General features: G+C 40.6%; 1 protein-coding gene across 1 annotated transcript in view; it reads right to left on the bottom strand.

Moving 5' to 3' along the window:
• Positions 1 to 13,164: 13,164 nt before the first annotated feature.
• The window catches only part of BMPER (BMP binding endothelial regulator), a 198,776-nt gene continuing 186,730 nt past the window's right edge, over positions 13,165 to 25,210 (bottom strand). The window contains exon 15 of the mRNA XM_063452077.1: positions 13,165 to 13,544. Within this exon, the coding sequence (XP_063308147.1) occupies positions 13,363 to 13,544 (182 nt within the window). The 3' untranslated portion in view covers positions 13,165 to 13,362. The remainder of the gene's footprint in view (positions 13,545 to 25,210) is intronic.

The following is a 25,210-nucleotide window of genomic DNA, read 5'->3' as shown; positions in this document are numbered from 1 at the left end:
TCCTGCCCAAAAGAGTTCCATGATATCAGGCTGTGCAGTCGGTCTCTTTCGGGAGTACCAAATACATTAAAAAGTACCAAATGTAACAGTTCCCAAGACTAGCTCCAACTGAACGCAATTCCCACATGTTTTATCAAACTTCGATGGAAGTGGAAGTTTTAGCGGTGTTCGCCCCGTCGAGTGCTCGATTTGAGTTCCATGCACTCGACGACCAAACACTGCTTTATGCGTTCGTGGCTTAAGATGCCCACCGCCACCTGTTCAGCCATTTGAACGGCGGCCACTCAGCAGACCGCTCAGAACGTTGAGATAATTGCGGTTACTGAGGTGTGAACAAGGGTGAAAAGGGTCAATGAGCAGCACACGCCTTCCCTGGGTGGCCTGGATTTTCGGTAGTTTGTTTGGTATATGAACTAGATGGGTCTCAGGTATTCAGTGAATCCCATATAGCGAACTACACAGTGTAACAAATAAGCAACAATTAACAGGATGATAATCCATGAATAGGGGATCTGTCAGATGTAGCACAACACAAGAAGGTTTAGCCAAGTGCTTTCAGCCAGTTGGTAAAAATTAAAATCTTGATGGTGAAGTGTTAATTTAACATTGTCGATGCAACTGAGGATGAGTGGTCTCTGGGTACCAGGAAAAATCCTGATTTATGTCAAGCTATACATTAATAACACTAGGATAATGAATATAATATAACCATATATAGAATGATGCAGTACTTATGCAGCTTAAACTGACTCTTATAGAACTTCTATAAATAGAAGTAGAAGAAATGGAAGTTTTCCAAATAATATGGTATCCCTTAACAAGCACATGCATTAATGAAATTAGTAAATTGAAATAGTAAGTCCTAAAATATCCAGACTACACATAGCTTTGGATGATACAAAACACACACCAAATTTCACAAACATATAAAGTTTGAAATAAAAAAGAAAGAAAGAAAGAAAGAACGAAAGAAAGAAAAAAGAAAGAAAGAGAGAAAGAAAACTTGATTTTCTTGTAGAATTGGTCCATATCATATATCCAGAGTAATCCATGTATTGTAAATCTGTGAGGATCATCAGGAGACGTAAATAAAATAGCATTTTTACATTATGATCTATCACTAGTGTTGAACATTTTTTTGTACAATATAGGTTAGTAATGTTGACAGTTTAAATAGAAGCATTCAAAACACACAAAACCGTTCCAAAATCTTCACATTGCGCACATTTCTGATCTAAAAATTTCTCGCCCTTATTGGTCCATACTAAAAACCTTTAAGTTAAATCCAGCTCATGATTTAATACTTTAAACTGCAATTTATCAAGTAAAGAACAGATGCAAATCTATGGTAAAGTGATAAGCAAGGTGCAAATACCACACAAACCAACAGAACTGTCAATATTTAGCCTGTTGTACCCAAGAATAGCATCTGTTTAGCCTTGAGAGATTTTCATATTTTGATGGGAAAGTGTGGTAAGCTATTACCCTGTTTTGTATTTACTGTACTCACTTTTGACATATTTTTTAGAAATGTTAAGGCTGCAGTTATCCCTTTTTTGTTGTTGTGTGGATGTTGAGCACTTTGCTCTATTTTGAGTATATGTTGGTGTATTGTCATATACAAAACACCATAATTGATTTTCTACTGGCTTCATTTAATTTATTATTGAAACAATACAGACTCTCAAAAGGGAAAGATGTCATTAGCTGAGACTATAAAAAAAATGTCTAAGGTCAGATTGATTATGTAGCGTACAATACAGATTCAAATATATAAGCTGAAGTGATGGCTACAAAAATGCTCTTGAGAGCTAAGAATGCTGATTAGATTTAGACTATTAAATTTTTATTTGATTTACCATTGTATCTGCTGAGTTGTTTGAAGTAATAACTTCATCCGGTTTTCTTCTCCAGTGTAGGGAGGGTTGCTACCCAGGACCTTGAAATCTGAAGTGTTTGCATGTGCAACTTTTCAACTTCAAATGCCAGAAAAGTTTATTTTCAGGAGTTTTTCTGTAGTTTATGAGTAAGTGCTAATGCACAAAAGGTGTTGAGCTGTTTAATTGTGCTGTTTCCTCATTTGCTTTCTGTACTCTTTCTATGTAAGCACTAAATTAACTGTAGAACTACCATAGGACCACAAGGTTTTTTTTAGTCTTCAGTGTAAATGTGCTTCCTCCCACAAAGGTGTTTTTTGAAAAATATAATCCTCTAAACAAATCAACAAAGTGTCCTTGAAATCTGATGACGAAATGCGTAATATAGTTACATAAGCTAAAAAGAAATGCGCCTACCAAGTTCAACCTTTCTCACATCTGCTTTTGCTGTTGATCCAAAAGAAGGCAAAAATTCCCAGTTTGTAGTGCTTTCCAATTTTGCAACAGATTAAGAAAAAAATCAAGAATAATATCCCTGAATATTATGTTTTTGCAAGTATTCATCCAGCTGCTGTTTAAACATCTGTATTGTCTCTGTTAAAACTACTTCTTGAGGCAGAGAATTCCACATTCCTTATTGTTCTTACTGTAAAAAAAACTTTTATCTGCCTTAGACTAAATCTCCTTACTTCCTGTCAACATACGTGGTCTTGTATAAATGTATAGTCCTGTTTTTTAATAGATTTCCCAAAAATTGGTTTGTACTTGCCCAGAATATATTTGTTTAATGGTATCATATCCCATCTGAGGCGCTGTATTTCCAAAATAAAGAGATTTACATTTTTTAACCTTTCTTCATAACTAAAATGCTTCATTCCTTTTATTAATTTTGTAGCTCGTCTCTGCACTTTTTTCTAGTGCCATGATATACTTCTTTAGAACAGGTGCCCAAAATTGCACAGCATATTCAAGGTGTGGTCTTACCAGCAATTTATAAAGAGGCAAAATTATAATTTCATAACAAGAATTTATGCCCCTATTTGTACATGACAATACCTTACTGGCCTTAGCAACTGCTTATTGACATTGCATATTGCAGCCTGTGACGAAGTGCCCTGGAGAGGCCTGCTTGCCAGCCTCCTCCCCTGTGACTATGACTCTTTGATGTAGTTGGCTTAAAAGCCCCTATTCTACCTTCAGACAGACTATTTATGTAGGTTGCTTTATTTCTCTTATGTTTTAGTCACCCTGTACCCATTATAGGTGCAGGGTGTGTGTAATGTAATTGTTTATAGTGTGTGTGTGTGTACTGTGAAATGTATTGCCTGCTCTCCTGTACTGCTGAGGTTTGCTACCAACTAGGTGGATTTGGCTATGGAGCTTGTCTAGTGCCCTCTGTTGGTAGCAACAGCAATATGTACAAAAACGTGTATATAACCCATGGGTGGTATACACAGATAAGGGGTGGTACAGAACAATATAATCTGTTTTGGCTGATAGTAAATGTGGAATCTATAAAATGACAAAATACAAAATATGGTGAAGTAAGTAAGAATAAAGCAAATGGTGCACGTGGTAGAGAACTTACAAAAGAGAAGTGGTTATCACGCCTGTCACCCTGTTAGGGGTCCTGTCCAAACCAGGGACCAGGTTTATCCAATAGGAACTGGGTAGCCATGGAGGCAGATGATTATCCCACAATATGCAGAAAAGGAAGTTTCAAGCTCATTCGTCTGTATGACAATATAGCTTCTTCTTAGGCTCAGAGATAAAAGGAAAAAAAGTAGTGCAGATGGTATAAAATAACAGAATTTATTATCTCTAGTGTGTTATATAGCAACAGCAATATGCACTACCTGAATAGCAAGGCTGGTCCATTTGCATATTCGGGTAGATTTGCATATTGCTAATTCTGCAGGCACGTGAGATATTTTCTGTTAAATATTGTCTTGTGTTATAATAAGTCACTGTATGTTGCCTGCTATGATTTGACTGTTTGTAATTTTATTGAGTTTTCACAGCAATGTTAATGTAATGACCATATGGGCTAGTCCCAAGTAAAATAAAGTTTTAGACAGTTCTTCTTGATCCCTCAAAATGTAGCCTTGTCTCGTTATTGGAGGGAGCTGTTATAATCACTCTGGGGATTGCTATGTTCTGCATACTCCCCTGAGCTTGAATCACTTAGCTCTTTTAAGAGCTTGTTCCTGATACGCTCTCATTGGAGGAGAGGTCTTCCCCACACAGTCCTGGATGTTGGAGGTTCATACAGGGTGGAAGGAAGAGGTCTTTCCCACACGGTCCTGGGTGACAGAAGCTGATCCAGGGTGGAAGGAAGACGGCGAGACTCTAGTCAAGCTACGGCGGTTGCGGTGGTTGTGTTGTCCGGTGCGGTGCTTGTGGTCCTCGGCGCAAGCTAGGAAGTGTCCATCAACGGAGGGTACTCAGACGGAGTACGGGGAGCTCCATTACACAGCCTAATAACAAAATTCCCAAATCTTTGTCATGTCCCTAATTAACTACCATTTTAGGGTGTAAGTGCATTCTTTACCCCGAAGTGTATAACTTTACATTTTCTAAATTAAATTTCATCTGCCATTTGAGTGCCCAGTCCCAGAGGGTGGGCGGGACCTAAAGACCCCATAGTGCCAGGAAAATAAGTATGTTTTCCCAGCACTATAGTGGTCCTTTAAATGCCCTTTTCTGATTTTGAATCTCTTAGTTTACTTTCCTACTAAGCCACATTGGATTTAATTTATTATATTTTATATTTATTCCTCAATGGTACATACTGAGAAATGTACCTTTTTAATATTTGTTTAAAGGTATTCTATTTATCCTCAGTGTTTTTTCACTAAGGAGTTTATGCCAGTCGATATCTTGTAGAGCGTCCCTAATCTTATTGAAATTGGCTTTTTTAAATCATACGTTTAGTATACCCCACGTGCTTTTGCTTTTTTGAATTTATTTTAAAAGAAATTATATTGTGATCACTATTCCCTAAATGCTCCTACATCAATGTTGGTCAAACGATCAACACTGTTTGTCATAACCAGATCCAGTCAAGTATCCTTTCTAGTTGGGACTTGTACCCGTTGTGACATGATGTCATTTAACACATTCAAAAACCTGATTACCCATGCTGAACTATTAGTCCCTCTATCACAATGTATGTCTGGGTAATTAAAATCTCCAATAATTAACATGTTACCCAGATACACAGCATTCCCAATTTGCTCTAACAGCTTATCTTCCTCATTAATATTAACATTAGGTGGTTTAACCCTTTAAGTCCGGAGGACGTACTATTACGCCACGCAGAAACCGGCTCTAAACGCCGGCGGGCGTAATAGTACGTCCTCGCTTTTATTGCCGCCCACGTGGCCGGCGGTATTCTCCCGCTGCAGAGCGCGGTTGGGGGGGATGCCTGGCCCCCCGGGCAACCCCCCCTGTGGCCGGTGACCGCGATCTGCAGTCTCTGATCGCAGTGACAGGCTGTCACTGCGACCAGTATTCAGCATGTGTCAGCCGATTTCAAATCGGCTGACACATGCGGCCGGCGGCTTTCCCCTTGTGCAGATCGCGGTCGGGGGACTTACCTGGCCCCCCAGGCAGTCCCCCTGGGGTCAGTGACCGCGATCTGCTAAGTCTGATCGCAGTGACAGGCTGTCACTGCGATCTCAAAGCGCTCTGATCACAGTGACAGCCTGTCACTGCGATCAGTGTTACATGTGTCAGCCTATTGGCTGACACATGTAACTGGCACAATGATCCCCCTGCAGATTGGAAGGGGGGAGTGCTTGTACCACCCAGGCACTCCCCCCTGTGGTCAATTACCCAATCTGCAGGAGGTGATCACAGTGACAGGCAGTCACTGTGATCACTGATCCTGTGTGTCAGCCAGTGATGTGAAATCACTGGCTGACACTGTCTCTGCCCCCTGTCCTGTAAAAAAAATAAAATATTAGTTCAAAAAATAAATTAAAAAAATTACAGTTACAAATAAAATATACTTAGATCATATATATTATATATATATGATCTAAGTATATATATATATATACACATACACACACACACACATTTACACATACACGACGTGTATTTAAATATTAATAAATATATATATATATAAATATCAAATTACACGTAGACTGATACTGATTAAATATATATATAATTATTGTTATATATATATTTATATATAATATAAAAAATATATATGTAAATACGTAAAAAAATAAAATTAAAAAAATATTTAAAAATAAATAATAAAAAAATATATAGATGTGTGTTATTTCGTTCTAACTGTATTGTGATAATATATATATATATTTATATCAAAATACACATAGAACAAAATAATATATATCATAATATATATATATCTATATACATAAATATATACGTATATATATCACTATATATACCCATATATAAATAAAAATATTTAAAAAAAATTATATATATATATACGTATATATACACATATGTATATATATACATATATTAATTCTACACATATATTTATGTAATAATTTTACATAATTAGGTAACCTAATTAATTACAATTAGCGGGACCTGCCTGACAACCCATGCCGAAAGTATAGGGAATTTAATTTGCTAGCACTATATTTAACCCTATAACTTTCCAAGACACCATAAAACCTGTACATGGGGGGTACTGTTTTACTCGGGAGACTTTGCTGAACACAAATATTAGTGTTTCAAAACAGTAAAATGTATTACAACGATGATATCGCCAGTAAAAGTGAAGTTTTCTGCATTTTTCACGCACAAACAGCACTTACACGGACGATATTATTGCTGCAATACTTTTTACTGTTTTGAAATACAAATATTTGTGTTGAGCGAAGTCTCCCGAGTACAACAGTACCCCACATGTACAGGTTTTATGGTGTTTTCAAAAGTTACAGCGTCAAATATAAGGCTTGTGTTTCATTTTTTTCACATTAAAATTCGCCAGATTGCTTACGTTGCCTTTGTGACCCTATGGTAGCCCAAGAATGAAAATTACCCCTATGATGGCATACCATTTGCAATAGTAGACAACCCAAGGTATTGCAAATGGGGTTTGTCCAGACTTTTTTAGTAGCCACTTAGTCACAAACACTGGCCAAAATTGGCGTTTTTTGCATTTTTCACACACAAACAAATACTAACGCTAACTTTGGCCAGTGTTTGTGACCAAATGGCTACTAAAAAAGACTGGACATACCCCATTTGCAATACCTTGGGTTGTCTACTATTGCAAATGGTATGCGATTATGGGTGTAAATTTAATTCCTGGGCTACTATACAGTCTCAAAAGGCAACGTAACCAATCTGGCGAATTTCAATTTCAAATGTAACACGCTATATTTGACCCTGTAACTTCCCAAAACACCATAAAACCTGTACATAGGGGGTACTGTTTTACACGTGAGACATCGCTGAATACAAATATGTGTATTGTATTGCAGTAAAAGCAAACAGAATTTTGACATCCACAGTTAAAATGTCACATCGAACTAAAAAAAATTAAAAAAATATTTTTTTCTCCCATTTTTTTATATATTTTTTATATAAAATTATGTTTAATACCTAAATATTTGATGTTAAATGAAATCCCTGTTTCCCCTGAATAAAATGATATATAATAAGGGGGGATGCATTTCATATGAAAGAGGTGAATTACGGTTGGACAGACATATAGCGCAAATGCCAGGTTTTGTTTACGTTTTGTTCTGTTCACAACTTGTACATTTGGCTGCGGTGTTAAGGGGTTAAAACATATCCTGGGGGGCGGGGCCTGACTGCCAAGCTGAATGGCAGCACTTGAAGCGAGCTCCACAGACAATTGCTGAAATAATGCACTAAACGGGTATTAAACTGGGATAACCCCAAACCTATGACAGCAGAGACAACCCTGTATACCTTGGGGACACATATCGGTGTGCTCCAGAGAAGGATTGGCAGTCTACACCCCAAAACCTCTTTGCGGCCTACCTGTGAGCACCGACGGGGGACGCGGCCGATTCCCCGGCGGACAGCTCTGATGGAGCATCTAGAGGCGGAAGGGAACCCCCTCCTCCCCCTGCCGGTGAGGGATATCCCGGCACCCACCCACTGCCTTCTGCCTTGCAGCGGAGGGGCAATCCAACAACGTGTAGCCCACCATGCTGCCTCAGTAAAGATGGCGGACACCGTGCAGGCCTACAACACACGAGGCCCACTAGAGCCACTCGAGGTCCGAATCGACAGGCTGTTCATGGCATTCTGGAAAAAGCTTGAAAGTAAACCGAACCTGCCTGCGGACAAACCGAGATCAGCACACCGGGAAGTCAACTCACCTCAAGCTTCCAGCTCCCCAACAAGACTGAACCACCAAAAGGCTTATGCACGGCCCCATGAGATGCGTTGGAATCTGGGTAAGATTACCTGCCACACACCAAGCAGCCCGACAGCACTTTCCAGAGGCCCGCAACGCCTGAGACGGCGGAGGAAGCGCCCACGTGCCACAAAACAAGCCGCGCGACGAAAGGCAATAAGCAGACAAGCGGTGAGCCGTGAAGCTCCACAGCCATCCAGCCCCTTGGAACACACGAACGACAAGTGGAGAGCCGAGGAGAAGGGAGAAAGGTACAAGCGAGATCAGCAGCTGCCAACTCCAGCTGTCGGCTTGCAAGCCCATGCTCTGTGGGACAGTAAATTCCCTATGATGGGGATAGGCTAACAACCAAGTCAAGCACTATGCCACATGCTATAACCATGGTAACTGAATGTAAGCTTAACATGCTATTTAGAAATCCCCAGTTCAAGAGTACTTCCAGGTTAACCACTTACATTCCACTTTGTCATCCCTGTCTGGTTCTTAACCTAATCTTAATATTAATGCAAGTAACGGCGTTATACACAGCCTGAAGCCGGACTGTAAAGTGTGGCAGGACTTTCCCGTGGCTACTCTGAGTTTCCCAATTACAGGAGTCGGCATGCATATTGCTGCAGATCTGATTCATCCCTGATTGAAGCAGATGTATCCTCACTCACTAACACCCTTATGTTTCGTTGTCATCTAATTTCTTATCTTTTAATTTTCTTTAATAGTCCATTCAGTACCTAGTGCTGGTATTACTTTCAACTCATATACTCTAAGCAGTGTGGTAAACTTGTTCTTGTTAATATTCTTGTTATTCAAACATGTTTATGACCTACATCTAAATACTTGTGCATCCCTGAAAGTGTTAATTCCTCTCATGTCATATATTCTACTGGCAACTTTTAATTTTCTGTAACCTTGACGACATGTTATTATCTGCTTACCTGTTACCCTAAGCACTACAGGGATGAAGATTGACAAAAACAGCTAATCTTAATCCTGCAGTGCCGCAAACCAGCCAGATTGGCCCATGTGAGATTCTTCCCTTGGAAGCATAGGTCCTAGACCTTACCACACAATCTAGCAGGCATTCCTCCTGCTGCTGTCGATATCTGTATGGTTCATGATGGGCATGCTAACGTTACCACCATCTTAAAATATGCCTTTTCCCTATGTTTTAAACCTAAGTACCCAGCGGCTACCAAGCTCCAGAATTAAACATAGTTTAGCATGTTATATAAATTTCTCTTCTTTGACAATGTTAATGTCAGCATGTACATGATGTCTCAATCACGCTTATTGCCTTGCCATTACCTGACATAACTTTTACTAACCTGTTTATTATGTTAAAAAATGTGCAGTTCTCTTATACGCCACAGTATTATGCCTTTGGAAATATCTATATCTGCTGTCGTGGCAAAAAAAAAAAGCCTGTCTGTTAAACTTTTGCACAACAAAAATAAAGAATTTAAAAACATATCCTAACCAATAATTGATTTCCCATAAAGCTTCCACATTTTCCTTGTCACTCTCCACATGTTAACCTCTCTAATCTCCCGCTGCCTTTCTACTTTCTGAAAATACTACCTTGGAGGTCCTTTTCTTTAGTTTACTTCCTAGTTACCAGAACTCATTCTTTAGGACCTTCCATTTTCCTCTGACTTTGTCATTGGTACCAATATGGACCATGACAGCTGGGTTATCCCTAGCCGCTCCCAATAACCCATCCACTCTGTCCGCAACATGCCAGACCCAAGCAGCTGGGAGACAGCAAACTGTCTGGTTGAGACAGTCATAGCGGCAGATTACCCTATCTACTCGCTTAATAATAGAGTCCCATACCATCACAACCCATCTAGTGTTCCTTACACTCTTAACCCCACCTGTACTAGATTGTCTCTTCCCACAGCTATTAGAAAGAACAGCATCCTGCAGTACAGCTACTCCTGAGCTGATGTTCCAACATCTTCACTCAAATGGGCAAATCTGTTAGGCTGCATATGGTCAGGACTAGCTAAACCTTTCCTCTTCCCTCTCCCCTGCTTCTTCGCGCCACTGTTACCCAACTATGTGCCTGTTCCCCAACAGTCTTATCTCCTCCCACTTCACTACTTGCCCCCACTAAACTCTGCTCAGTGAGCAGCAATCCCTCTCAAGAGTATCAATCTCCCTCAGTGTTACAATTTGCTTCTCCAGATCTCCAATTTGAGCTTCCAGAGAAGCCACTCACTCACACCTTGCACAGACGTATGGTTTTAAACAATTGTCCTGTCCCCCTTGACCCCCACCCATGAGCGGCAGGTGGGGGCCCTAAGTTACGGCGGGCGGGACCTATTTTGCATCCTAACATGAATGGACAAACGTCTTATTTTGTTAGGAGGAAATTGGGTAGTTTCGCTGGCGTTCAAATGGCGAATGAAGCAGCAGGAAGAGAGGTGAGAATTGTGGGGAAATTGCTTGGACCACAGGAAATGAAGCAGACTTAGCTCCTCCCTCGGTCAAAGCTGGGCAAGTGTAGGAAAATTACATAAGACAAAATAGTCCCTACATTGTCTTATGTTTTAAAGAAAACTAGATCAGTTAGGAAGAAAAAAAAGAACAGATCCTGAGAGAGGAATCAATAGGAGAAAGGTAAGTTCAGCATGACAGAGCCACTTTAAGTATCCATACTTAAGCAAGAGTATGTGAAGAGTAGTTAGGGTTGCCACCTTTCTTAGAAAAAAATATCAGCCTTTCTGATTTGCATAATTAATTATGTAGGTGTGACATCACATGATGTAAATCACAAGGAGTGACATAAGAAAAAATTCTGTAAAATCACCAGAAAACAACTTACAGTTCGATTCTGCTGTATAGATGCATTGCTCCCAGTGTCTCCCAGTCTCCTCATGTCTCTCAGTGTCCCCATGTCTCGCTGTGTCCCCATGTCTCGCTGTGTCCCCATGTCTCAGTGTCCCTTAGTGTCTGTGTCCCCAGGTTTCCCAGTGTCCCCTATGTATTACAGTGTCTCAGTGACCCATGTTGCCCAGTTTCCCCATGTCTCACTGTGTCCCCATGTCTCTCAGTGTCCCCTAGTGTCTCAGTGTCCACATGTAATCCAGTGTCCCTTAATGGCTATGTCCCCATGTCTCCCAGTGTTTCCATGACACTTGGATACTAGCGGACACTGAGAGACATGGGGACACTGTGAGACATGGGGTCACTTAGACACTACGGGACACTGGGAGACTTGGGGACACTTGGAGACACTGAGACATGGGGGCACATGGGGAGACTTGGGGACACTGAAACACTTGGGGACACCGAGAGACATGGAAACACTAATACACTGGGAAACTAGGGGACACTGAGACACTAGGGACACTGAGACACTAGGGACACTGTGAGACATGGGGACACTGAGACACCAGGGACTCTGGGAGACATGCGGACACTGAGACACCAGGAACACTAAGAAACATGGGGACACTGAGACACTAGGGACACTGGTTGGGAGACATGGGAACACATGATAGACTAGGGAGTACTGGGAGACATGGGGACACTGGGAGACATGCGGACATAGTGCCCCCATGTCTCCCAGTGTTCCTAAGTCTCCTAGAATCCCCTAGTGTCTCAGTGTCCTCAGGTCTCCCAGTGTCTCCATGTCTCCCAGTGCCCCCAGGCATCTCAGGGTCCCCATGTATCTTAGTGTCCCATAGTGTCTTATGTCCCTGTGTCTCTTAGTGTCCCCATGTGTCCCCTAGTATCTCCCATTGTCCCCTAGTGTCTTAGTGTCGCCATGTCTCCCATTGTTCCCTAGAGCCTCCCAGTGTCCGCTAGTGTTTCAGTGTCTCCCTGCAGCCTTACCCCTCATCCCTCACTTACCTGAGCTGTAGGCTGTCTCTGCAGACTGGGAGATGTTGTCTGGACTCTCTATGATGTAGCTGCTCCCCAGCTGCTGTAACATTATATTCCTGCCTCTCTCCACATACAGCGACCCCTACTGACCAGTGCCAGTATTGAAGAGTAATCTCTGTTTATACTGATAAAACTGACATTTGTAATGCATTCATACAATATTGGCACCGGCCAAGCAGCCTCAAATACCGGCCCGATGGCAACCCTCAGAGTAGTGTGTAAAAAAAAAAAAAAAAATAGAAAGTAAAAATGTATTTATTTATTTATTTATTTTTAGATCAATGGGCTTATTCCATGGGTCTGGATCTGCGGCCCTGTTTGTTCTGGTCGAAGAACCAGTTCACAGTCTCTCAAATGGCTACATGAAGGTGAGCATTGTTTTATTCACAACATTGCAATATACTGGTATCCTCCTGTTTTACTTGAAATATGTTTCTACCCGAGTTAAAGGTACTTGGCATTTACAGCTCAACCTTAAAATGACTATGAACAATATTCCACTGACATTTTACCTATGGTGGAGAAAAATAATTTTATTTTATTTTTTTAAATTTGCTTGTTTTTTTGGTATCCAAATACTTTTGCATTTAAAAAAAAAACCTGTACAAAGTTAAACTCCTTTTTCTTCTATAAACAACATTCAAAATATAAATAATAATACTTCATTTTTAAGGACACTATAGGATAATTACTTCATAACATCCTCCATTTCATTTGGCTTGGCATCAAATATATAATGAATCTACTTTATCAACTGTGAATTCTTGAAGTGCTTTGACAGTAATGTAGTTTAGCAAGTTTATCATCATCAAAGCGTTCCATAATAATAATAATAATAATTAAAAAAAAGTGTTGTCGAAGTCATCAAAACAGTTTCCTTAAGCTATTGAATTAAATTAAAAACATCTGTTTTATTTATACAATTGCTCGAATAGCTTAAAAGGATAAAATCCTAAACAAAATACATAAACATTATAGCAAAAAATATACATATAATAATTTGTCTTTCTTTGCTTATATAAATGAAGTATAATTTTGTATTTATATTTATATATACCATATTTATATTAGTCACGTGAGAATGTGTCAGCATGAAATAATAACTTTACAATTTTTTTTGTTTAAACAGTTTAGTCCTTCATTGGCTGAGCGCTTTAAAAAATAAAGAAAGCATCAGCTTTAAAAGTCATTGATGGAAATTATGTGTCACCGCTGCGGACACATAGCTGGCTTAATGCATTTTCCTCTGTGAAGTACCAAATTTGCAGGGCAGTGACAACCAGCAACACAAGGTCTGCTGCATGGTCCAATCTCATTCCAGTTTTCACATGCCTTGAGACATCCAGGACCACAAGTGTCATATACTGCTCCATGTTTGCATTGGGTTGCTGGAAGGAATAAAAATACCACTATTAATGGATAAACGTAAACTACATGATCAACAAAAGAAGAAAAAAAAACATATTGCTATAATAGTTATTGAGCATAATTAACTATGCATATTCAAATGTTAAAGAGGGCATTCTAAGCATCCCAACCACTACATCTGGGTTTAGTGGTTATGGTGCTAGAAGGCTGCAGTTTGACCCAGGACCAAGGACTTGTACCTACAGCCTGCTAGCACCATAACCACTACCATGAGGTGCAAGTAATTATAATACTCAGAATGCCTATTTACCAGTTCCGATACATTGAGTTGTTTTGTTTTAGCTTAGCTGATTCAAGAATGAACAGGAACTCAGGGTAAATTTAAAATTGTATGTAAAAATAACCAAACTGAAAACAAATATGTGACTGAAGATTTTTTTTTAATTTAGTTTATCAGTCTAAAGTTTGAAATTCACTTTTATTAACTATGAATTAGTAAAGACCATGAGCCTCCATTTAAGACCGTTAAGTTAATTTAACCCGCTGACATTATGAAATATATGTATGAAAATTATATAATGAAATATATAATGAAATTATAAAACCACATGCAAATTATGATCAAATGTAATTAAAGTGACTGGTATAAAAAAATGTATCTATATCAACAGGGGTCAAGTCCTGGGGAATAAAGTGTGGGAACTCACCCAATATCACCCCCCCCCCCCCCAAAAAAAAATAATAATAATATGCATTCTTATGCATATATAAATGAGTGCACACACACACACTGACAGGTGCACACATACACTCATACACACACACAGATACACTCCCAGACACACTCACACACACACACACTCACACACACTCACAAACTTCTGGAATAAAAAGGAATCATGACATGTCACACTTGTCATGTGTCCTTAAGGGGTTAAAGCCTCACTACCTTGAGAGCTGGCGTGGACCTGTCCCTGGGGTCCAGTGGGGCTTCAGTGAGGTGGACGCCTGTCTCCCAGTCAGAGTTCTCTCTGCTCTGCTCCCTCTCACTGCGCAGCTGTCTACTGATGCCGGGAGCCGGAATATGACGTCATATTTCAGCTCCCGTCATCGGCAAACAGAGCGCAAGGGAGCAGAGAGAACACAGCTCCCTCGCTGCATCTGACAGGCGCCTGCATCAGGCCACCTCTTGGGGCCCTCCCATGACAGGGGGAACACGGGGGGCATTTGGGGGTGGCATTTTTTGACGCACACTGAGTGCCTGCAGGAGCAACGGAAATTGCATTCCTGCTGTAAAAAAAAGTGCAGGAATACCGTTCCCACGCGTTCCTGCAGGACTCGAACCCTGTATATCAACAAGTTCTGAATATTCCAGTATCCCTAAATTTTAAAGTCTCCAGTGTATTATAAAGAGAAAATTGTTTCTCATTGCCCAAAAATACCCTAGCTCTAAAGAGAATGGAATTCATTTAAATAACATCCTTGGACATCCTTCCCAGATGCCCCTCATTGTTACAGTCACAATCCCTTATGGCATACTTTATGGGATTGCCTTTCAAGTTAATTAAACACATATATAGGATAGGGAGGTTGCTTTGGGTCTTTTCATTAAATCCCTAGATACATTCAGTTCACTCAGTCTGTAAATAGATAAAAAAAAAATGTAAAGCATTATTTTTTTTGTGTACCAAGTTATAAACCAGGTCTCATCAACCCTCTCCTCAAGGCCCACCTACCAGTCCAGGATTTAGGGATTACCCGGGTGTGTTGAAGGTGTTTTTTTTTCACCTTAGATTCCTGGGTTTCTGGACTGTTAGGTGGGCATTGAGGAGAGGTTTGAAGAGCACTGTTAAAGACTATAAAGAAATAAATGTTACTTATGACCTGGGCAATTTAATTGATTTCTAGTTGTGTCAGAAATCGGCCCCATTCCATAATGGAGAAAAATGTTTTAAAACATTTTGCCCTCTTATGTGGATCTCTGCCTGGCTGCTCTAGTGACATGCATGTCAGCTGATTGCTCTCACCCAATGGATGGCATTCTGTGCAATTACATTTGTACAGAATGACATAGTTACATAGGCTGAAAAGAGACATGCATCCCTCAAGATTAGCCTTTCTCACATCTGTTTTTCATCCATCCAAAACAAGGCAAACACCCCCCCCCCCCCTAAAAAAAAAAGTTTGAAGCACTTTCTAATTTAGCAATAAACTTTGAAAGTGTCCCTTTCAGCCAACCAAAGAATGGCATTCAGATCTCTCCTTGGATCAAGAAACTGTTACCTCACATAAGGTAACATAAGATACATTAAAAATGATATGCCTCACATAAGGTACATTAAAAATTATATGCCTGAATATTATGTTTTTGCAAGTCTTTGTCCAGTAAGTGTTTAAACATCTGTACAGACTGATAAAACCACCTCATGCGGCAGAGAATTCTACATCACTTTTGTTCTTATTGTAAAAAAAATAATTTACTTTGCCTTAGCCTAAATCTCCTTTCTTCCAGTCTAAATGCATGACCTTGTATTCTATGTATAGTTCTATTTATGAATTGGTATCCAGACACTGGTTTGTATTGGCCCTGAATATATTTGTATAATATTATATCTCCTCTTTTTCAATTTCTACAGCATTTACATTAGCCAGCTTGGAATTCTAGGGGGTGTCCCACTGTTGTGACCAACAAGAATTGTCCCCAGCAAACATAACATCATTAGACGTGCTTGTGCTATGATCAGGACACTAAGACACTGCAGAATAGACTGAAACAGGCCTCCCTGCAAGGTCTGCCCTCAATGGAATGGATGAATGACAGGCAGCCTTGAAAATATTCATGCCAACTGATCTGCCAATCCTTTCCTCAGACATCCCTTTCTCTGGGTCCCCCACCCCCCACTGGCCAACCCCCTTCCCCGCTCCCACAGACAATGCCTGCATTCTGGAGACATGTATAAACTACGTGACCTTCAGTCTCAAGGTTTATCATGATTTCTCCGGAACCCTTGTATAGCATTAATTTTCCCATAACATATTATCATTGTTATGTAATATATACACATACACATAATATTACATAGAAATGAGCTGCACTCACAGTCTTTTTCAAAAACGTTCAAGTGTCTTCATTTATGTCCATCTGTGGATATGTCTCACTATACTTATTGGCAATACATACAAGTAGTGTCAGTCGACGTTTCAGTCCCTACTGGGGACGACTTTAGTGACCGTCAGTGCAGCCCAATTCTATATGTTGTTGTGTATATGAGCCTAGGACTGTCACACATCATTTTGGACATTATTTTGTGAGCCAGTGTGCAAGGAAATATACACACACACATATACACAACATACACCCAACACACACACATATTCCAACATAAGCACAAGCAAAATTCTGTCAGATGGAGTAACAAAGAATTGGATAAAAAAAATTAAACTAACAATTTAAAACATCTTAATAAGCATGTTTTGAGAAACTTATACCGAACAGTTGCTGGGTTCTACTATGTTAAGTAGCATTGCAACATTTTTTTCTTTTTGTTGATTTTCAAATATTTGAACAAGTACTTCCAAAACAGAAATTATATTTAGTTTTTTCCTTCCATCTAATTAATCATCTAAAACAGATGTTATAGCTTGGGAAATATATTGAATTTAAATATGTCCTTAGGGGTTTTATAAAAATAGAACAATTAACTTACACTAATTAAAGTTACACTAATTGCGGGAAATAATTTGTAATATAATCACTGATGGATAAATCATATCATTTTGGCAGCGCAAGCTTTAACAATCCATTATATCTTGCCAGTAATATATGACAAAGTTTTCTCTCCTTTATAGAGAAGAAAACATATTTTATCATTTTAATTATGTTTGTCTTAGCTGTGACTTATACTTACAGTGAAGGATATTTGGAACATTTTATTCTTTTAATACAGACCAATAGAAAAAAAATAAAAAATGTATTTTCTTAAAAGTTACTGCTCTCAAGTTAATGAATTATCTTTCAAATGCATCATGAACCTCATGAATATACACCCTAACATATTGGATTTATGGGAAGAATAACATATGTTAGGATGTATAGATGTTTGTGGCCTTTTAATTTATGGTAACATCATGTAATGCATGTTATGACCACATGCATGTTCCACATTCATGACCATATTTTAATATATATCACATCAAGAAAACTAAACAGGGTTTTGACAAAGTCAAAAGTAAGTTAATTAAAATTCAGAGGAAGAAATTATGAATGTGTGTGCTGAAACAAATTTTCTAATTTAATTTATAAATTGAAAAAATCTTGTGATTTGAATATCAGTGAAACTTTTATAATTTAATAATAAACATGCGCTGTATGTGATGTCATAATACGTATGTGCTACTAAATTTTTAAACTTTTCTACAATCCCTAGCTACACCATAATACACCTTCCCTTTCTCTGATTTGGAATACAAGTCCCTTTGAACAGTTGATTGAGATTGGTTTTAATAAAGATTGAATTTCATCACTTGTTTAAAAGATAAATTAGTAAAACATCCATCACCGAGCAACTTTGCACACACAACATAAGATATCGGTGGGGATTTCCCCTAGCCCTTATTTCTATAATGGAGCTTCCTATACACTATCCTCAAATCAAGATGTTCCAGTGTTCACCAGGGCATTAGATTTACCCGACATCACCATACAGGATTGGTATTGAGCTACACAGCCAGCCAAGACCACCCAAATGTCACAACGCCAAAGGTGGCAAACCCCCTCCAAAAAGAGAAGGAATGATCATGGCAGGACCAATGGAGAGTTAGGGAAGACTCCTTCAACCCTGCCCATCAGCAGACCGCCTCACCTGGGTCTTAGCGGAGACGAACATGACTTCACACGGACCCACCAAGTTATAAGTTGCCTGCATATGTTAGTAACCGGGACTCTCCTACATGGGATTGGACTTGTTTCCACAACCCCATCTATTGACAACCGTAAAATTTGTACCCACCCAGGATCAGACATTCTAGACCGAACGTTCTACTCCCAACATGGCAAGCTGCCGATGAGCTTGAGTTTTCTGGCTCCGAGACACTGCAACACTCTCACTGACTGAAATCTCTTTTCCACACAGACTGGAGAATGGCAGGTAGCAGAGGCTGCCGGGAGAAACCAGATCCATACCGGGGATGCATCATTGGGCTGTGCGTGAGATAGTGAAGCTGTCTGGAGCCATTGATAAGTTTTCTGTTATTTTATCTTCATGATTTTTACTCCGTTTTACACTGTCTGATACCGTTATGCTCCACGCATGCATATTGTGACCACTCACACAATATCCTCTGGGCACACCCTCTAGATCTAAAATTCCCTCTAACTCAGCTTTCCCACCTCCCCCTTTTTCTCTTCACTCTCCGTTCCACTGTTCACATTATTATGAACTACAGCGGCTACTCAACACTCAGGTTAAAAGAACACTCTTAAAAAACAGAATTACTACTCAAATGGCAGGAAATGCGGTAATCTATTAGCCACGATGTTACAAGACACAAGTCAAACCACATACATCCACAAAATTCGGACACCCACAGGTGAAACCTCTCACGGCCTGCCAGACATACTATCAGCCTTCCACACATTTTACTCCAACCTATATAACCTTAGACAGAGGCCCCCTAACAGTGAGGACATTGAGCTTTTTCTGCCCCTAGAATCACCCAAAAACTCCCAAACAACTTGCAACAAGCTCTAGACTCACCTATTCCGACAACGGAATTCGAGGCAGTGGTTAAGGACTTGCCATTAAGGAAAAGCCCAGGCCAAGACGGCTTCACTGCTAAATATTACAAACTCTTTTCTAATATCCTAGCCAAACCATTTACGGAGGCCTACAACTCTCTATCTCTAAACCCCGCACTCCCTCACACAGCGCTGGAGGCGCACATTACACTCATCCCCAAGCCAGGAAAAAATCCTTTATGCTGCGGCAGCTATAGACCAATTTCACTAATTAATGTAGACCTGAAAATTTTTACAAAAATTTTGGTAAACTGTCTGCGCCCACTCCTCCAAAGTCATTCCGATCAATCGGGCTTCGTACCGGGTAGAGAGATTCAAGGAAAGGGGCTACCCGGGTAGATGTTTGAAACAAGCCTACCAACGGGCACTGCAAAATGATAGGGAAAAACGTCTTGACGATACCCCTGAACCAAACACTACAAAAATGATACGCTGCATAGCCAAATATGATGCGGGTTGGGATGTGGCAAAGAAAATCATTGGTAGGTTTTGGCCCCTTCTCACTCAAGATCTCCATCTTAAAAATGTGGTATCTCCTACTGTATCTATTATGGCCAGGAGAGGTAAGAATCTGAAAGAGATGCTTGTCCCGAGTCATTTACAGCTTCAAAATAAAAACATGGGAAGTTGGCTCACGGTACACGGCACATATAAATGCGGAAGGTGTGTCGCATGTTGTTTCATGGCCAAGGACTCCAAAATTCTATCTGACTCCACAGGCACAATTCATATCCCCATAAAACATTTCTTTAACTGCAATACTGCAGGTTTGGTTTATCTCCTAACCTGCAGCTGCGGCATGAAATATGTGGGGAAGACCATACGTCCCTTCAAGAGAAGGGTAATGGAGCATGTCCAATCTTTAACATCGTTTAGAGACACCCCAGTGGCCAGACACATGAGACAATACCATAATGACTCACTGAGAGCCATAAAATTTGCAGGTATTGAACGTGTCTATAAGGGCAAAAGAGGTGGAAATTTTGACCTGACTTTAAGAAGAAGGGAATGTTTCTGGATAAGCAAATTGGACACCATGTCACCAAAGGGACTTAATGAAGGGTTTTCTTTCACCCCATGTCACCAAAGGGACTTAATGAAGGGTTTTCTTTCACCCCATTCATTAATGTCTAGACCAGTAATAATCTTTTGGCTTTATTATGTATAATGAATAACTTAAGTAACTGGTGTTGCTTCTTTAATTTTAATTCCAAATACACTACAATATAATGAACCTGAATATGACTCCTGTTAGTGTTACATCTGTTAGCCCAGTCACTTGTATGACAATATTTCAAATAAGCCAACCCTACATTTTGTGTATGTTTATATACCCTTTGATCACTCAATGGTCTTAATTCTTAGGATCTTAAGTAAAGTATGGGGTAGAATATAACCCTACATTTACTTAAGAGTTAATATGTAGGATCGGCATTTACTTCAAATACACACCCTAATAGGCGGAGTTTCGCCGAGGGTGTAATTGAAGGGGCGGCAGAATCGGAGGGGAAGTGCTTCAATTAGCACGTTGCGTTCCAAGCCTCGTTTTGGTACGAACGCATACCCGCCCACCATCAGTGATTGGAGAGCTGAGCTTTCCCTGCACATATAAAAGAACACGCAGGAGTCAGCACGGTTCATTCTGCCTTTGACAAAGGCGCTTTAGCAGCGCCGAAACGCGTTAGGCAACATGCTATTTTTTTATTTTCACTTAGCACGATTTATTTAAGCACTTTTTTGTTCTTTGATTATGGGGGTTTTGCCAGCCGAAATTAAGAGCCTTTAGGTTGCAGTTTTCTACTGGTTGGGGGGTTGCAGTTTTCTACTGGTTGGGGGGCACTTCCACTTAGTGCTACCATATCTTTAGTTACAGTCTCTATGATCTATAGCACCTGCAGGATCGAGTAAGGGGCACCTCTACTTAGTGCTACCATCTCTTTAGTTACAGGGTCGGTCTCTATGATCTATAGCACCTGTAGGATCGAGATTTCTGCAGTCCTAGCCATGAGAAAGTAGTTTTCTACTGTAGGATTCTGCATTTTTGGTTATCTAGCCAGATTCCACCAGGTACACATTGAGTGCCCATTCCTATCAGGGTATATAGCTAATTAGTCCAGTCCTTTATTCATTTTTAGCGTTCTTTTCTTTTTTTGCAATTGTTGCAATCCTTATGTAAGCGCTTGAGTTGTTATACTGGCTATACCTTGTTACTTTTTCAGCAGATATTCTGCAACTTTGTGTCTGTATGCTCTAGGGGTTTAGTAATATTTACCTCATTAGAAGGGTCTTGTATCTACCCTCTAGATAGGATCAGCCACAGGCTATACTATCCTTAGGCATATTTTTCACAATTTATGGCTCAGTATGTTTATTTGGCATTTTGAGCTTCTTATAGCTCCCCTCTGGGATTCACCTATTTGTGTTTGAATTAGTAGTTAGGATTTTGCATACGTTTATTCAATAAAGCAATTATTTATTTTCGTTATATTTTATTTAGACCATTCTTTACAGATATCCAAGTTATGTTCTAGGGTCTACTTGTTAGAACCCTTGTTCATTTTTTATTTTTTATTTTCCAAGTTTACCAGGGTTACCCCCTTTTTTGTATATCTGGTAGACACTACACATTCACCTTATTTAGGAGTCTGTGTTTCTTTGTTTTCTATGTACCGGGTAGAGAGGCCAAGAATAATACCATGAAACTGATAAACCTTATCCACCTTGCCAAGCTGCAACCACATCAAAGCCTACTTCTCTCTGTGGATGCAGAAAAGGCCTTTGACAGGGTGGATTGGTCACTCCTACTAACCACTCTTCGAGCTTTGGGCTTTGCACCGACATAAATACACTGGATGGCGGCTTTGTACTACATCCCCAGTGCCAAAATAAGAATCAATGTTCAACTATCAGAGTCGGTCAAAGTTAGAAATGGCACGAGACAGGGGTGCCCCCTTTCACTACTCTTATTCATTCTCACACTAGAGCCCTTACTACAGGACAATCCCCACATCCAGGGAGTGAGGGTGGGAAGTCAGAACTTCAAAATAGCGGTGATGATTTACTATTCTCTATCTCAGAGTCAGCATCATCGATGCCCGCACTAGTGAGGGAGCTCGATTTATATAAGGAAATCTCCAACTTTCAAGTTAATTTTATGATTGTACACCCAAACACAAGGCTTCCCATGGGCCGACACGGCGGTCAAGTATTTGGGGGTTAACCTACCGCACAATTTGTCCAAACTCTACAAACTGAACTTCCCCACTCTACTTAAGGCCGTAAATGCAGATTTAACAAAGTGGAACAAATCTAACTAGGCACAAACATAGACATAGTTAGGCCTCCCAGATGTGGAACAATACCACAAGGCAACCGTGCTCACGAGGATATCAAATGAGCCAAACCGCACAACCAAACACTGTGGGTACAAATTTAAGCCAGTTTCTTCCGAGTATCACTGCACTCCATACCATGGCATGATAAGGGGGAAGACTTTCTTAAACTCCTACACATGACTCATCCTACAATCTCAACGACTTTAAAGCTCTGGCGACACATACGGACACTTGCTTAAATATCTCCTCATCACTCCTTCCTGTACCCTCTAACCAACAACCCAGTAACAATACACAGTACCTCCAGCTGGGTAATCTACTCTCCTTAACGGGAGTGAAAACAGCGAAGGATTTGCTACCAGACACTACAGACACTACAGACACTACAGTCTCGCTTTAGGATAACCCAACTCATACACTACATCTCCACAACCCCAGTTCTTCTATAAGCATACAGGGACAAAATTATATTTGAGACCAATTGCAAAACACAAGCTCTTAAAACAAAAAAACTGTCCACATTTTCCAAAATCCTACAAACACACTCTGGTCCCCCCAAACCTAAATATTTAGCCCATTGGGAAAAGAAACATCAGATATCGATAACCGCAGATGAACAAAGGAGATTGTTCAGAAATATAATCCACACCTCCGTTAGCAATGCCATGCCATGCCGATTTCCCTAATAAATCAGCAGCAGCTACACTGTCCCTCCTCTCACTAAGAATGCAGCTTCCGGGGGCCGGGCCTAGCTGTCATTGAGGAAAGACGCACTTCGTGTGAGCTCCCTCAATATCTCACTTTAAGCAGCTATCAACAAGCGAATTTCACCCCAGAAGGGGATGACCCAGCAATGTTGCTCCTACCTGACCGACCCGACATGCTTAATAGCGGTCAGCAACTGGACAGAGTCTTACTTACCTCCGCGTGGCAAGTATGGCCTGGTGCTCACCGGGTGGGAGAGGCGGCCGATCTCCCGATCCTGGGATGCCGAGGAGCAGCTACTTCCTGGCAGGAGCTCCGTTACCCTCCCTCGAACCGGTGGGGTTTATCCCGGTCCACCCCTGAGAGGCTGTCTGGAGCTAATGGATGCACAGAGCACAGCCGCCAAGACTGACATACTCATCTGCGACTCTACCAATATGGCGGCAGCCAAGTGTCCTCCTGGTACCAACAAGGCATGGCAGGATATTGAGTCTAAGCTGGACAGACTCTTTAATCAATTTTGGAAGCAAACAACAAGCAGGAAGCCCCAACAAGCTCCACCACAGCCCCAACAAGCTCCACCACAGCTAATCGAAGCAGTCCCCATTAAAATCCACCACCGGAGGCACAAACAGAAATGCAGAGCCTGCCCCACATCAAGCACTCGCCTTAAGCCACCACAATCCCGCACCGGACGTGAAGCACCACCGGGACAGATCCGACCACCCGACAAAACAAGCTTCCACCACCTCAAGCCGCGAACCCGTCACTCAGCCAGAGACTTGCCTTTGTTGTTCCAGGTATCAGGGACTCCCAGGGTCTGCACCTGGTGCCCAGAAGGGATCGGATGAGCAGAAGCAGTAAACAGCAGCCTGCCAAGCATTTCCCACTATAGCCGATCCTCCACACCATGCCTTTGATCACATGAACTGCTCTCTGCACATTAACTAATCGTAAAGTAGCAAGCGTTTAAACATGTCATTATTTCACCTCCTAAAGAGTTTATTGTCGTAGTTCCTTACATGCCTTTACCTTAACCGTTCATGTATTATGTTATTCACTAGTCTCATCTCATGGGGCGACTCACACTTGATTTATAACTAGTGGTGGAGCTGCTGATATAAATACACAGTTGATAACGTGCAAGCTAAACCCTAAACATGACAGCCATCTTTCTCAACAATGTACTGCTATATACTCATACCCTCAGTGCAACTAGCCATGATATACGCACGTTCAGCCTAGCATGCTCAAATATAACACACTTCTGTCTAAAAAAAAAATAATAAAAAATAAATTAAAAAAAAGAATGCAGCTTCCGAATGAATCTAAAATGGATGCTGTCCAGGAGGTGGGAGGGTCTTGGAGGGAGGGTCTGCTGCTGATTGGCTGGAATGTGTCTGCTGACTGTGAGGTACAGTGTCAAAGTTTACTCAATGATGACGAATAGGGGGCGGACCGAACATCGCATATGTTCGCCATCCGTTGCGAACGCGAACAAGCTATGTTCGCCGAGAACTATTCGCCAGCGAACTATTCGGGACATCTCTACTGCTAGTACTTGAGCTGTGCACTTTTCAGTGACAGCCGTCTTGTGCTCTTTTATTTCTGTTCAGAAGAACCTTAATGGAGCACAGCAATATAGTTGTGTTCTTTAGAAGACCTTTACCCATTTTTACTCCTAAATATGCTTATAAAATGTTTGAAATGTCCCCTTATTTGTTCATCTTCAACTCATTGAAATGATCTGGGTGCAGCGTCCCTGTCCCCTTGTGCATGACAACAAAATTCCGACATACAGATAATGAGGGTGCAGGACACACTACTAAGTAAGCATTTATGAGCCCAG

The sequence above is a fragment of the Pelobates fuscus genome, chromosome 4 (assembly GCF_036172605.1).
Source record: "Pelobates fuscus isolate aPelFus1 chromosome 4, aPelFus1.pri, whole genome shotgun sequence".
NCBI lineage: Eukaryota > Metazoa > Chordata > Amphibia > Anura > Pelobatidae > Pelobates > Pelobates fuscus.
This window is presented reverse-complemented; position numbering and strand designations above follow the sequence as displayed.